Source organism: Panthera leo, chromosome A2 (assembly GCF_018350215.1).
Source record: "Panthera leo isolate Ple1 chromosome A2, P.leo_Ple1_pat1.1, whole genome shotgun sequence".
Classification (NCBI taxonomy): Eukaryota; Metazoa; Chordata; class Mammalia; order Carnivora; family Felidae; genus Panthera; species Panthera leo.
The window spans coordinates 46,114,942-46,131,017 of record NC_056680.1 but is presented as its reverse complement, the minus strand read 5'-3'; the positions used below and the strand labels follow the sequence as shown (position 1 = coordinate 46,131,017).

The window sequence follows — 16,076 nt, the reverse complement described above, 5'->3', positions numbered from 1 at the left end:
CTGGGTACCCCAGTGGCCCATATTTTTTTTCCCTGCTTGGAGTTTCCCTCTCTCCTTGCCTGTCCCCCTCTTACTGTGGCTGGCTTCTTCTCTTTCTTGATTCGTATCAGCTTAATGTTTCCTTCTCAAGAAGGCTTTCTCGGCTCACTCTATCAAACAGAGGCTTTTCTTGATACTCTTCATCTTACAGGGTCAAGTAAGTTGTAATTATTTTCTTCCTTTTTTTTTCTTTGATTTGATTTTTTTTGTCTGCATCCTCCCCTTGCACCAAGTAACTGCTCTTAAGACAGGGACTGTGCCTATTTTATATTGATCTTGTATCTCTGTCATTTAGTTCATAGTCAGGCACAGAACAGGGATGGGTGTTTGATACATGTTCATTGGATGAAGGGTTGGCTTAGATGCTTAGGCATGTCCCCACAAGGGAAGAAGGAAGAAGAGCAGGGGAGAAGAAAAGATGATGAGCTCTGATGAGGAAAAGGAGTTTGAGCTGTCTGTAAGGCCTGAACTACAGGGATCCAGTAGGCAGTTAATATCATCTAGTGGGGATAGGACTGGAAGTAGAGATGTGAGGGTCAATTGCAGTGTGTGCTGGTGGCCATTAAAGGGATGAGACTGAAGGATTTTGTGTAGTGGTTTGTCACTGTATCTCAAAGTGTGATCTCTTGGACCACCTGTGTTAGAATCACCAGCTGAGCTGTTCACATATGCAGGCTCCTTGACCTCACCCCAGACCTCCAGAATCAGAATCTCTGGAACTGAGAAGCAGTAATGTGTAGTTTTGATAGGCTGGCCAGGTGATCTCCACTGCGCAAAGCCCAAGAGCCACTGGTGTAGCGAAAGAAGAGTAGAGAGCCCAGACAGAGCACTAGGGAGGAACAGTGGTCTAGAGACTAGAAGAAGAGTCTGTGCATTTCAGGGGGTGAGTAGGAAGAGTCAGAAAGAGGAGGGAAACTAGCAGAATAGAACCATGGAGACCAAGGGGTTAATGTAGGCATTTGCAGAATGAGGTCACATGCAACAAATAAGACCAGGTAGATGAGGACTTGAGACGGTAATGTTAAACGAAAATAATCAAAATACAAATTTCCATCTGATGCTTGAATTGGCCACTTGAGATTTATAAACACAGTTGACACTTTCATGGAGCCAGAGTATCATATCAGAATATCAGCAAGCAATGCCATTTAGTTCTTTTAGCTAGATTGCAGCAGCAGAACAAAGGACAAAGGTTGATTATGTAATCTGACATGTAAGGAATACTATTATTTCCAAGTCATTTGTAATACTTGAGGAGATGCATTTCCATCAACAGGAGCAATCACATTCTCAAAAGCTAATCTCTTCCAGTCTGCGTTCTTATCAGCTAAATGAACCTGAAAAGACAGTGGCCTCTGTAAGTGATATTAACTTGTTTTAATAGGAAGCCAGATGCTTTTAAGTCATTTCTGAATCCTCTGGGAAGTCATAAGAAAAACTTAAATTCATCTGGACAAGAAGAATCACTTTAACAGTGTGCAAAGAAAATGGTACTTGTGAAACATGTTACTCCAACCTTCCTGGATTTTTATTGCCTTCTTTCCTTTCAGGCTGAGAAGTTTGGTGACTCCTTTGTCTTTGAAGGCATGTTGAGTGAGCAAGTGAAGACTGATATCCAGCAGGCAGTAAGTAATGTTTAAACAGACTCTCACATTTTTCTACTGCTTGTTGGAAAGGGCTTGAAAACTCCAAACTACAAGTGCCACCCTCCTCACCACCCCCAGCACCTAACCATTTCTGCTCTAGATTTTATTGTGGTAACAGGCCCATGGGCCAGACCACCTTGAATTGAAAATGCTACAAGTCCAGGATGGTGTTTGAAGAAGTGTTGGGTCTGACTTGGGTTTCTGTCTTGTGCACCTGAGTGACACATTGTGTTGCTGAGGAAAACTCAGCTGGCCACTAGATGTTTCTGGGTTTTTTTTACTTACAGTCATGTCTAGAATGGAGGCTTAAATGTGAATTTTTTTTTTTAAGTTCTCTTCTTAAAGTCTTGACCTCATCAGGTGCCAGTGTGGAGAGAGAGCTTCCTATTTAATTAAACATTCATGAATTCCTATGATCAGAGTAGTATTCATGAAAGGGGGACCTTTGCTCTGGATAGTCACAAGACACTGAGCCACGGAACTGGCCTTACCACCCAGGGTATACCTGCTTTCATAGAGAGGATCCAGGGAATGTGAATTAGGTGTGTTTTTCTCAGAAATCATGGGAATAATGCACTGGGCTTCCATAACCTGTGTGGTGAGCAGAACTTGGGATTTCTGTATGTTTGAATATTTGTTTACACACATGTCTCAGAAGGAGGCAGAAAGTATAAGAACAAGGGAAGGGGTGTGGGTAAGCTAGGAGGTTGAAGGTTCACAAAACAAAGAGAGTAGGGAATGCAGAAGAGGCAGGAGGTGGTGAGAGAGAGATGGGAATTGGGGGCCGCCTTGATTGCAAGGGAGACTGATTAAGATACAGAGATTGAAGACAGGAATTCAACCCTAATCTTCCTTTGTTACACAGATTCCCTTTCAGTTGGCTGAACTTGGTCTTTCTGTATTGGTGTCACTGTTCTCTCTTGTGAGCAGTAGTGCCAAAAAAATTAAACTGTCCTGGCTCCCGTTTTCTTTCTTTTCCAATGACTGTAGCAAAAGTGGTGGGGGAGACATGAGGTGAAACCAGACTTGCTCTCAATTCATTTATAGGAGAATGAGGCCACTTTTTTGTACGTGTTTTACATAAATGTTTTTAAAACGTGACCAAGCTGCATCTGAATTTCAGTTTTCTTTGCTCATTACAAGTTTTTATTACAAGTCTACTATGTAATCCGATAGACTTTTTTTTTTTTTTTTTTTTTTTTTTTTTTTTTTAAAGGCCTTTGAGGTCACATTGGCCTAGGGTTGATGAGCCAGCAACTCTGGATGCAGTACCTTGTTCTAAGATACGGAGCTCAGATGAGGGAGGGCCTCTGTACTTATTTTTGTGATTTGCTCTTTTAGATACAGAGCCTCCTGTCACTTGAGAACCTCCAAACACATTAGGCATAAAGGCACAGGCAGATTATTGCTAGGCTCTGAAGGTGCCCTGTAAGTGCCTAGCGAAGAGTGTGTGGCTGTAACTAGGACAATAACAAGCCGCTCTCACGGGATCGTAGTGTTGCTCACTTGCTTAAATGCTCATAATGGAAAAGCAAACCTTTTAAGCATGTTTAGAAACGGCTGGAATGAATACGATGAATCTATTCGTGATTTGAGAGAGCTAAGTTTTTGTTTTCAACCCCTTCTTAGGCCTGACATAGTCTCATGCACCAGACCTTTTTTTAACCCAGTGTTTCCACAAGCATAGCATATGGGATGGCCCAGGAGGGGACTGGAAGTGAAACAGGAGTTAAGTTAAGGTGGTATGCAGCTAAGCATAAGCTAATCCTGAATCATGGAGTGAGACAGATATTCCCTTTTCAGGTCTCTTCCTAAACCTGAATACGTCAAGGCCTAAGTCTCATTTGAGTGATAACGTCATTAGCACTAGGTGACACTTGTTAGTCTCCTTTTAAACATGCAAAATTGACCTTGGAACCTTCCCCAGGCTACAGTAGCTAACAGAATTTAGTAATATTGTTTACTTTCATGTAATTATTTTATAATATTATTTATTTTCATATAATTATTTAAAATAATTCATACAACTTTTAAATGAATGTACTTATTTTAAATGTCATAAATGTTCTTTTTGTGACAGCACTGGTGATACAGATTTTCCTTTAATAAAGCCTTTTTATTGTAAAATAAAACACAAATACAGAAAACCGCACAAAGCAAATGTTTAGCTTACTGAGTGTTCTAAGGTGAGCATGTTTGTAACTATCACTTAAGTCAGGAACAAGAATTTCGCTGCCTGTCCCAATAACCCCCTCCATGAACCACAGCTTTGTCCCCCTTCTCTGTCCCTAAAGTTGCCATTATCCTGCTTTTTATTTTTTTATTTTTTAAGTAAGCTTCATGCCCAGTGCAGAGCCCGGTGCGGGACTTGAACTCATGACTGTGAGATTAAGACCTGAGCTGAGATCAGATCAAGCTATCCTGCTTTTTAAAGTAAATGCTTCCTGGGCCACCTGGGTGGCTCACTCAGTTAACTGTCCACCTTTGACTCAGGTCATGATCTCACAGTTCATGGGTTTGAGCCCCAGTCAGACTCTGCTGACAGCTCAGAGCCTGCTTGGGATTCTCTCTCTGCCCCTCCTCCAGTCACGCTTTCTCTCTCTCTCAAACATAAATAAGTAAACTTAAAAAAAATAAAGTAAATGCTTCCCTGTATTTCTTTATAGTATTATCACCATTTGTACATCCCAAGACTACTTTACTATAGTTTAATCCTACCCATTTAAGCATAAATTTGTGGCTTTTTCAAGACATTTTAAATCACAAGTTTCCCTTCCATTGTCCTCTTTCCTCTGCTGCGCCCCCCCCCCCCCACTTTATCCCTAACAATTTATCTCTGGAAGAATCCTGTGGATGTTTCCCTGGTCTGAATCTTGTTGTTTTCCCTCTCATGGTGCACTTCACCTGTTTTCTCTGTCCTCTGCATTTCCTGTGGTCTGGGAGCTGGATCCACAGGCCTGATCAGACTCGTGTTTGAGCCCTATGACATGACCTCAGATAATTTGGTGTTTGTTGTATACATTGTTCTTAGGTTTTTGATGTTGCTGTTTAGTTGCTTTGTCTGTTTTATGCATAGATTTGGAGAGATCCAAAAAATTATACTGCTGCTTTCATCTTGGGTAGGTTTTTTTTTTTTTTTTTTTTTTTTTTTTTTGTTTAATGTAAAGTTTTGAGGCAAGACATTGAACTGGCTTTTAGGGTTTTCCCGCAAAAATATCTGAAACTGTGTGAATTTAATTGTTTAAAACAGAGTACATGTGCATGATGAAATCTACTTAGTTGTGATTACCATTTGAAGGGATTTAAAAAAAGTGTTTATTTATTGATTTTGAGAGAGACAGAGTGCCTTAGTGAGCAGGGGAGGGGCAGAGAGAGAGGAAGAGAGAGAATTCCAAGCAGGTTCCCTGCTAAGCATAGAGCCTGATTTGGGACTCAGTCCCAGGAACCTCTGAGGTCATGACCTGAACTGAAATCAACAGTTGAATGCTTAACCTGAGCTACCCAGACGCCCCTGTTGTGATTACCTTTTGAATGCTCAATTTGAAATAATCGTCTTAAAAGGTATAGCTTTTAAATCCTTTAAAAGATTAATGCTAGTTTTTGTTGCTGTGCTATTTTTGTTTTATGGTATTTTAATCTAGTTAACCCTTCTATTGTTGAAAAAGATAGTGTTTAAAATATTTAATGTTTAAAAAGTACCTTCTTTTTAATAATTGTATTATTAATTTGTCTTATAAATCTTTGACATGAAGAATGGCCATGGGGTGGGGTGAAAACAGTTGCTCTTGGTTTGTGGTTTGGCACTTTCTGAATTTGCTAACATCTTAAGGAAACAAATTTGAATAGGTGTCCTTGATAAAGGAGGAGGGCAGACTATTTTGAGAAGTTCTTTTTAACTGAAAGCCAGTTTCAAGTGAGGAATCAGAATTACCAAGTCTTTTTTTTTTTTTTTTTTGAAGTAAAAAACAATTTCGAGACAGCCATCTCCTGCCCAAGTAATGCTGGGTACTGTGTTATTTGGATGAGGCTGGACCAGCACAAACCGCAAGGAGTAATGCAGCCTGACTGTCTCTTACATAATCACAACTGGGTGATGACTCTGAGGTAGAAAGAGAGCTGTTAATAAGGATGTGATTCAGCTACCTAAATGTGCATGGGTTATAATGAGAAATGCCTTGGGGCCCAGCAAGATTCTGACGTCATACCGCAAAAATAATTTTTAGAAAAAGCCCTGGTAAGTCAACTAGTGTAAGCCAAGCCAGAAAGTGTTCAGAAAGGCAAGTTCCAGTATGTAAGAAAAGTAAATTCAAATGACTCAAAACATGAACCTGACGGATAAATGGCTCAGGCTCGTTTTTGATGTTAGAAGTTTTACTTTTCTGGTAGCTCAACCACGGTTTCTCTGAACAACTTCATTTTGGCTTTAAGAAGTTTCTGCTTTCACAGGACCAACGAGGCTTTTGTTTCACAAACTGATTTTGGGGCTTGTTTATTCAGAGAAGCCATAAGGAAACGATCACAGCCTTGGAGTGAGGGAGACCTGGTTTTAAACCTCAGCTATGCCTTTTACCAGTTGGTTTTGGTTTTGCTACTCTTTTTTTTTTTTTTTTTTTTGACTTTTCAAGTTTGAGAGTTTATTTTGAAAGTTTTGGGTCATCTTTTTTAAGCATTTTGATCTACAGATTTTTTTTTTTATGATCCCATTAGTTCCACATTCTATAGTATAGTTGTTTTTATACCTAAATATTTTCTAATGTCCAATATCATTTCTCTTAGTGATTCTGTTTGTTTTTGCTTTATATATTTCAGAGCTATGCTGTTAAGCTTGAAATTGTAAGTGCATAAGTGTAGAAATGTATTCTTTTTGTTGAATTAAATGTTTTGTGGTTTGTAAAAAGGGATTCTCTTTTTCTCTAGTAAATTTTATCTTCAAGTCTATTTTTTCTGATATCTCCATAGGTGCACAAGCTTTCTTTTGTCTAATTTTTATCTAATACATACTTTTCCATCTTTTCGTTTTCATTCTATCTGTATCTATGTTTTTAGGTAGATTTTTTGGGTTTTTTTCCCCCAAAGTTTTATTTATTTAAATAATCTCTATACCCTTTGTGAGGCTTGAACTCATGACCTTGAGATCAAGAGTCATATGCTCTTACAAATGAGCCAGTGGGGCACCCCTAAGTATATCTCCTGTAAATAGTATACAGATGTTTTTATTTATTTTTATTTTTGTAAGTTCATTTATTTATTTTGAGAGACAGAGAGTGAGTGGTGAAGGGGCAGAGAGAACGACAGAATGCCAGCCAGGCTCTCTGCTGTTAGCACAGAGCCCAACAAGAGGCTCGAACCCAGAAACCATGAGATCATGACCTGAGCTGAAATCAAGAGTCAGATGCTTAACCGACTGAGCCACCCAGAACCCCAGTATATAACTGTTTTTAAGAAATCCATTCTAATAGTGTTTGTCTTTCAGTCAAGAGTTTATTTATGTTTATATATAGTTTATTATGATTACCTATGTATTGGCTTTATTTCTACCATTTTATTCTTTTCTTTCTCTTTATCACATTTTTTCTCTTCTTTTTTCTTCAATTTATTGCATATTTTTATTTTTTCTCCTCATTCTAACTTCACTTGTCTCCTTAGAAGTTCTATATGTATGTATCTTCATTTACTAAACTATTGTAACGTTCATTTAAAGTCTAACTTTTAGTCTGTTCATTTTTCTGCTCTATAATACTAGGACCGTGCTCTCATCATCCCCATCCAACTTATGTATTACTGATATCCACTATTTTATTCCAATTTGTTCTCTTCCTCCAGTACTTAGATGTTATCAATACATTTCTATATAATCAATATTCAGTTGTGGCTATAATTACTGCTGTCTGCGCCCTCCTTTCTGCATGCCAGACAGAATGTATCTTCTGACTAAAGGACATCCTTTGGTAGTAAATGTTCTTGTTATTAATAGTTTGAAAATATCTTTAATTTTGTTTTGTTGAAAGATATTTTCATGAAGTAAAAACTTGAGATTGGCAATTATTTACTGTCTGTTCACCGAAGAGATGATTTCACTGTCTTCTGGCTTCTGTTGTTGCCATTCTTCAGTCTGGTGCTTTTCCTGTGCAGGTGATCTGGCTCTGGCTGCTTTTACGATTATCTCCTGTCTTTGTGATTATACATTTGGACTGTGATATTTATAGGTGTTGATTTCTATCATTTATCCAGCTTGAGTATCATTGGGCGTCCTGGATCTGAGGACTGTTTCTTAAACAACTGTGGACTCTTTTTTTTTTTTTTTTTTTTTAAGTCGGCTTCATGCCCCACGTGGAGCCCAACGCAAGGCTCCAACTCACGACCCTGAGATCAAGACCTGAGCTAGACATTTAACCAACACCCAGGCGCCCCAACTTCAGACTATTCTTAACCATTATTGTTTTCAATATTGCTTTTTCTTCATTCCCACTTACCCCTCTTAGGGACTCCAGTTAGGTGTGAGTCAGCCCTTGTCAATCTCTTAAACCCACTTTTGAATCTATGGGTATATATATTCCATTTATATATTTTATTTTAATTTTCGTTGCTTTTTGGCTATGTCTTTGGTAATATTAGTAGTTGCCATGAGGATTACAAGATGTGTACATAACTTCTCACAGTCTATCATAGAGTTAACGTTTTAATGCTTCAAGTAAATGTAAGTACCTCATAACCATATAGGTTCCTTTACCCCTGTGCTATACTTGGCATATATAGTACATCTCTATACATTGAAAAGACCCAAGATGGTGTTATAATTTTTGTTTGCAACATATATATATATATATATATATATATATTTAATGTTTATTTAATTTTGAGTGAGAGAGAGAGAGAGAGAGAGAGAGACAGAGCACGAGTGGGGGAGGGGCAGAGAGAGAGAGAGGGAGACACAGAATCTGAAGCTGGCTCCAGGCTCTGAGCTGTCAGCACAGAGCCTGACGCGGGGCTTAAACTCATGAACAGTGAGATCATGATCTGAGCCCAAGTCGGATGCTTAACCGACTGAGCCACCCAGGTGCCCCTGTATTTTTAATTTAAAGTAGAAAAGTAATCTATTATATTTACCCAAACCATTTCTGTTGCTCTTTATTTCAGAAGTTGCCTGTTTTCCTCTGGTATTATCTCCTTTCAACCTAAATAACTTCTGTTAGCATTTATGTGAGAACAAGTCTTATATCCATGAATTCTCTTAGTTTGTTCTCATCTGAGATGAGACATGTCTTTATGTCCCCTTCATTCCTGAAGGATATTTTCACTGGATACAACAGATCTCTGGGTTGGCACTTCTTTCATCACTTTGAAAATGTTTGACTGTTTTCTAGTCATGTGGTTTCTGATAGCACCAGTTCAATCACTGGTCTCTTATATCTATTAGTGCCATTATTTTCTGGCTCCTTTCAAGACTTAAAAAATCTTAGGGCGCCCGGATGGCTCAGTCGGTTAAGCATCAGACTTCGGATCAGGTCATGATCTCGCAGTTCGTGAGTTCGAGCCCCGCATCAGGCTCTGTGCTGGCAGCTCAGAGCCTGGAGCCTGCTTCAGATTGTGTGTCCCCCTCTCTCTCTGCCCCTCCCCTGCTCGTGCTCTCCCTTTCTCCCTCTCTCAAAAATAAATAAACATTAAAAAAATTAAAAAAAAATCTTGTCTTTGTAGTTTGATTATGATTTGGACATTTGGGGTTTTCTTAGGATTTAGGGATTATCCTATTTTTTGAGGTCCTTGGTCTGTAGATTTATGGCTTTAACCACATTAGGGGAGTTTTCAGCCATTTTGGCAAATATTTTTTCAACATTAATGTCTCCTTTCTTTTTAGGACTCCAATGCATGGGTGTTATCCCATGTAGATATTATCCTACAGGTCCCTAAGGCTTTCTTCATTGTTTTAAAATTGTTTTTTTCTCTCTGTTCTTTAGATTGTGTACTTTCTATTGATATATCTTCAAGTTCCCCCTTTTCTGTTATTGTCATTGTGCTCTTGAGCCTATCCAGTGAATTTTTAATTTTAGATATTATATTTTGCAATTCTAAAGTTTTTTTATTTTTTTAAATTTTTTTTAAATTTTTTTATTTTTTTAACATTTATTTATTTTTGAGACAGAGAGAGACAGAGCATGAACGGGGGAGGGTCAGAGAGAGAGGGAGACACAGAATCCCAAACAGGCTCCAGGCTCTGAGCAGTCAGCACAGAGCCGGATGCAGGGCTCAAACTCACGGACCGTGAGATCATGACCTGAGCCGAAGTCGGCCGCTTAACCGACTGAGCCACCCAGGCGCCCCTCTAAATTTAGTTTCTTTTTAAAAAATAGTTCCTGTTTCTCTGCTGATAACTCCTACCTATCTATTCATTTCAAGAATATTCACCTTTACCTCATAGCTGATGATTGTAATAGCTGCTTTAAAGTCTTTGGTAATTCCGGGGTGCCTGGGTGGCTTGGTCGGTTCAGTGTACAATTCTTGATCTCAGGGTTGTGAGTTCATACCCTGTGTTGGGCTCCATGCCCTTAAAAAAAGTCTGTGATAATTCCATCTGGGGTATCTTATGGTTGGCACTGGTTCATTTTCTTTTCCCTTCAGTGTTGAGTTTCTGGTCTTGATATAATTCTCAGGAAAATGTTGAGTTTTTTTTTTTTTTTTTTTAAAGGCAGTTAATCTGGTAACCTGGTTAGGTGTAGACCCCCAGTTTTGTCTTGTTTACTGCCAGTGGTGATTTTGTAGTTTTGTTTCTTCATTCCTTTTTTGCCAGTGCATCACTGTGGTTAATTATTTTTTTCTTTACTGTAACTAGCATTTTGCTTCTTTTAATCAATTTCTTGTATGGGTAATAATACCTAACTAGGAGAGTATTGTAAAGATCAAATTCATGTACAAAGAACCACCTACTACAGTACTTAGCACATAAAAAGTCTTTTAGTAAATGTCATTATGCTGGCTTCTTCCAGTGTGCTATCTCTAATTGAAAATTGAGTTAAATTTGCTTTGCTTTGCTTTACTGTTGCCCATTTGTAAGATTTGATAACATCATATATAGCACTCTGCCAAGTTGTAATGATATTTTGAAAGGATTTGGTATTGTGGAATAAATCCTCTTGGATTATCTCAGAGTCCTTGGCTGGAGAAATATCAGTGATACATCCTTTCTTTTTCTTTTTTTCTTTCTTTTTTTTTAGTGGGGGTGGTGAAAATATACAAAAACATAAAATTTAACATTTTAACCATTAAAAAAATTTTTTTTTAATGTTTGTTTATTTTTGAGAGACAGAGTGTGAGTGGGATGTGGGGCAGAGAGAGAGGGAGACACAGAATCTGAAGCAGGCTCCAGGCTCTGAGCTGTCAGCACAGAGCCCCATGTGGGGCTGGAACTCACGAATCGAGATCACGACCTGAGCTGAAGTTGGACGCTTAACCTACTGAGTCACTCAGGCACCCCTTTTTTAACCATTTTTGAGCATACAGTTCACTGGCAGTAAGTCATTCCCAATGTCATGCAGTCATCATCACTGTATTTTTCCTGAATTTGTTGACCATCCCTTACAGAAACTCTGTACCCATGAAGCAATAACTTCACATTCTCCCTTCCCTCCCATCACCTGGTAACCTTGATTGTACTTGGTCTCTCTATAAGTTTCTTTACTCTCCGTGTCTCATAGAAATGTCCTTTTGTGTCTGGCTTATAGACTTAGCAAAATGTCTTCAAGTTTCATTTATGTTACAGCATTATTAGATTTCATCTCTTTAAGGCTGAATGATATTCCATTGTTTCTATAGACTACATTTTGTTTATCTGTTCATCTGTTAATGGACATTTGTGCTGTTTCTGGCTATTTAACATCTAATAGCTGTTTTGGCTTTTGTGAATAATGCTGCTGTGAACATTGGTCTACAAGTGTCTGAGTGCCTGCTTTCAATTCTTTTGACTATGTACAGTGACGTATTTTTTGAGTAGTTGTTTGGATTCATGCCTCCTTAATTACCTGCCATTATCCCTGTGGTGTGTTCTTTGACTTCTTCTAGTGATAGAAATGAGTCTACCTCCCTCTGTTTGAAAGTTTGCTTTTTGGCTTAAAATGTGGCCTCTTTAGCAAACAATCAAAAATGTCCTATTGTCCTCCAGATACTTTGCTATTCCTGAGAATACAGAAATGGAAGATATTCCACCCTGTTGCCCTTTACAGGCTCACAATTTAAGGGATGGGGTCATATAGGCTCTAAACCAAAATTAGATGTTTTTTTCTGATTTATGAATTTTTTATATCAAATGTTTTAGAGAAATAAAAACGAAGACACATACATCATGTTTTTTAAAATTTTCAAAAAGAATGAGAATATGTGAGATCCATACCATCGTGGAATGTCCTGGAGGTAGCATGAAATAACATTGAGAAATGAATTGGGAAGGGCATGGACAGGTGCTGTGGTAAGGAGTGCTGTGGAGCAGTTAGGGGAGGTGCCAGGAGAGCTGCATTTGTTGTTGACCAGGAAAGGACTGTGTGAGGAAGAGGCATTTAAGGGAAGCCTTGCAGATATGGAATAACTAATTTTGGGATCAATTAGAGCAAAGCATCTGGTGAAGGACCTACTATGTTCCTATGCTCTGGCTACTCACCTTCAGCCTTCTATGGTCTGGTCTTAGCTACATTTACTCTGGGAAGTCCATTTGAAATGGCTTTCTCTTGTCCCATATTCCAGATTTAGATTGTTCCATTTATTCTTGTCGCTTCTTGTGCTTTCTTTTTATGTCAGTTGTCTCACTTATAATTGTTTCTGTAGGTATTTGTTGAATGCCTTCCCCTTTACCAGGTATATTCTATAATGGTGTGTGAGAATGCACTATACCACTATGTCCTCAGCATAGTAACTATCACTTAAGCACCTAATAAATATTTGCCAAAAAAATGAAAGAATGCCATTTGGGTATCATCTATTAGAGCATTTAGTTTTTGAAAGCTACGGGGCTCAGACCTCACATGACCTGTCTCATGTTGGAAAGTTGCTTTTTCTTGGCAAGAAAACACTGGCTTAGTCAATCGGGGTTGAGGTAGGTTCACAGTAACTGAGTTATTTGGGAAGGGTGGTCCAGGGGTGGCTGATGGGATAAGATAAGAAGAAAACATAGTCACACAACTGTATTTTGTGTCTGTTTTTGAAAAGAATAGTTGTCTGTCTGATTGAGGAGTCAATGTGTGGTGTAGGCTCAGGAAGCAAAGCCTGATAACCCTGGAAGGTGAGAACCCAATACAATAGGATAACAGGGCATAGTTTTTTTTTCCAACCTGCGCTGAAACAAGGCACCTGATCAGAATGAGTGTGAATGAGGCAAGGCATATTGGGGTTCTAGAGGCTCAGACGTGAAATATCTCTTTAAGTAGTCCTTAAGTTTCTCCTCCTCCTCTTCCTTCTCCTCCTCTTCCTCTTCTTCTCTTTCTTTTCCATCTTCTTCCTCTTCTTCCTCTTCTCCTACTTCTTCTTCTAGTAGGCTTCATACTTAGCACAGAACCCAACACGGGGCTTGAAGTCACCACTCTGACATCAAAACCTGAGCTGAGATCAAGAGTTGGACATTTAAGTAACTGAGCCACCCAGGTACCCCCTTAAGTTTCTTTCCAAGTCCTAGGTCTTTTGTGATTTGACTTCGATGAAGAAGTAATAATGATTCTCACATCCCCGTACCTCCCAAATATTGGTGTCTGCATTGTAAACCTCTAAAGTGAGACAAAGATTGACTATTGAGTAGGGAGTCATGCCTAGGAGAGATCCAGCTTTAAGAAGAAGTTATGCAAAAATGAGAATTTTGAGTCAATGGAACTTTCAAAACCATTTGGCAAAAAACACTTTCTTTATAGATGAGGCAGTTATGGCCCAGGAGGGGAAAATGGTTTGCCTCAATTCTGGATAATGTCGAGGGTGGTACCTACCTATTAGTCCTTGAGAACCAGTATAGGACCTTTCCCACTGTGTAAAACTCATAAGCCAGGAGCTGAGTCTCTCTCTTTACAAAAGGACATCCCATTGAAAGACTATATCTAAAATTGGTATTTATCCAGAACATGCTCACCCAAAGTGGGGAGGGGTTTGGAAAACATGGAAACCTCAGGAACAGGTGAATTTATTCATTAAACAAATGTTTATCTCGTATGTGCTATGGGCAAGGCAGTGTTCTGAGTGCTGTGGATACAACAGGGAAGCAGGTATGAGTCCTCAGTCTCTTGAAGGTTTAACTCTGTAAGACTCTAAACAAGTGAAGTTGTTATGGACTATGCTAATGGTCTATGAATAAAGTAAAGAGAGTAACAGGATAGAAAGTGGCTGTAATGTACTGTGGTCAGGTTCTTTTGGCTCTTTTATTTGTGGGGTCTGGGATGGCTTCTCTGACACTTGAGCGGAAACCTAAATGAGGAATAGGAGCCAGCATGACCAGTAATGAGGGAGTGATGAACGAGGGGGATTGTGATGTAAGTTGATGGTTAGGTTGGAAAAATAGGTGGCAAGTGGATTACATAGGGCTCTGCAGCCTCAGAGAAGTTTGGGTTTCTTCTTCAGTGCAGTGAGAAGCCATTGGACCTAGTTAACATTCAATAAAAAATTTTTTTGTTTATTTATTTCTGAGACAGAGAGAGACAGAGCATGAGTGGGGGAGGGGCAGAGAGAGAGGGAGACACAGAATCCGAAGCAGGCTCCAGGCTCTGAGCTGTCAGCACAGAGCCTGACGTGGGGTTCGAACTCACAAACCATGAGATCATGACCTGAGCCGAAGTCGGTCACTCAACCGACTGAGCCACCCAGGCGCCCCGGACCTAGTTAACATTTTAAAGAGGCTGCTCTGTACCATTATCAACAATAGCCAAACTATGGAGAGAGCCAAATGTTCGTTGACTGATGAATGGATAAAGAAGATGCAGTATATATACACAGTAGACTATTACTCAGCCATCAAAAAGAATGAAATCTTGCCATTTGCAATGACGTGGATGAAGCCAGAATGTATTACACTAAACAAAATCAATCAGAGAAAGACAAATACCATATGATTTCACTCATATGTGGAATTTAAGAAACAAAACAGATGAACATATTGGAAGGGGTGGGGAAGAGAGGAGAGGGAAACCACAAGAGACTCTTAATATTAGAGAACAAACTGAGGGTTGATGGAGGGAGGTGCATGGGTGATGGGCTAGATGGTTGATGGACATTAAGGAGGGTACTTGGGATGAGCACTGGATGTTGTATGTAACTGATGAATCACTGAATTCTACTCCTGAAACCAATACTGCACTATATGTTAACTAATAAAAATTTAAATTAAAAAAAAAGTAAAGAGGTTGCTCTGGCTTCTGCATGGGTTTTGTCACAGTTGGTGAGACTTGATTGCTGTAGAGCAGGGTGGTAGGAGTAGAGATGCTCAAAGTGGTCTGATATTTGGAAGTACATCTGAACCCATAAGGGGAGAAGGAGAGGAAGGACTCAAGTATGACTACTACGTTTTGGCCTGAGAAGCTGGGGAGATGGTGATTGCCTTTGAGATGGTAGAGAACCTGGAGAAGGTTGGAGAAATTACTGAACCTAGTGAAGACTAAGAGTTGACTGAATTATAATTATTCTACAAATGTCTGAAAGGTGATCTGAAAGGAATTTGATTTATTCCATGTGATCCTTGGGAGCCTAATGAGTGCCAGCAGTTGGAAGGCCTCTGGAAGGCATTTCATTTTAACCATTGATTAGGAATCTTCTGTTTACTAGAATGACCTAGACATGAGGGACTGCCTGTGAGGAAGTGGTGTCGGTCACCCGAATTGTTCAAGCTGAGACAGGGAGACCATCTATTGATAGAGTGACCATACAATTTATTGTCCAAATCAGGACACTTTTGAGAGTGAAATGGGATGCTCTTAATTATGCTGGATAACAGGTGTAAATCTGGACTGCTCCATCACATGAGGACCAGTGTTTATCCTACCTTACCTATCCTCCTAGGGACACTGTAGAAAGGATGCCTTTGGGTATAAAAGTTGAAATCACGTGACCTCTTGACATTCCATTCAGATCTAAGGTTCTGAAGATCTGTGGTATGTTTTATTGAACCAAAAATATTGATGCCCAACTTTTCTGATTAAGTGAAGTACACTTACAATGCAGGCAGCTTCCTGTGTGGAATGCCCTACCCACTCCTTCCCTGCTTCACTTGCTCCTCCTTCTCACCTCTTATGGGAAGCACTTGCAAAGTAGCATCCCCTGACTGTGGTTGGGTGCCCCTCCTTGGGCTCCCATAGCTCATCCAGTTCCTCTTGGTACAGTGTTTAATGCAGGCTTAAAGTCATCTACTCATTTGTTTGCCTTCAACCCCAGATTGTATGC

General features: G+C 39.4%; 1 protein-coding gene across 1 annotated transcript in view; it reads left to right on the top strand.

Annotated features, from left to right (window-relative positions):
• SUMF1 (sulfatase modifying factor 1) overlaps positions 1 to 16,076 on the top strand; it is a 97,752-nt gene that overhangs the window by 22,861 nt on the left and 58,815 nt on the right. The window contains exon 3 of the mRNA XM_042930019.1: positions 1,590 to 1,664. Coding sequence (XP_042785953.1) covers positions 1,590 to 1,664 — 75 coding nt within the window. The remainder of the gene's footprint in view (positions 1 to 1,589; positions 1,665 to 16,076) is intronic.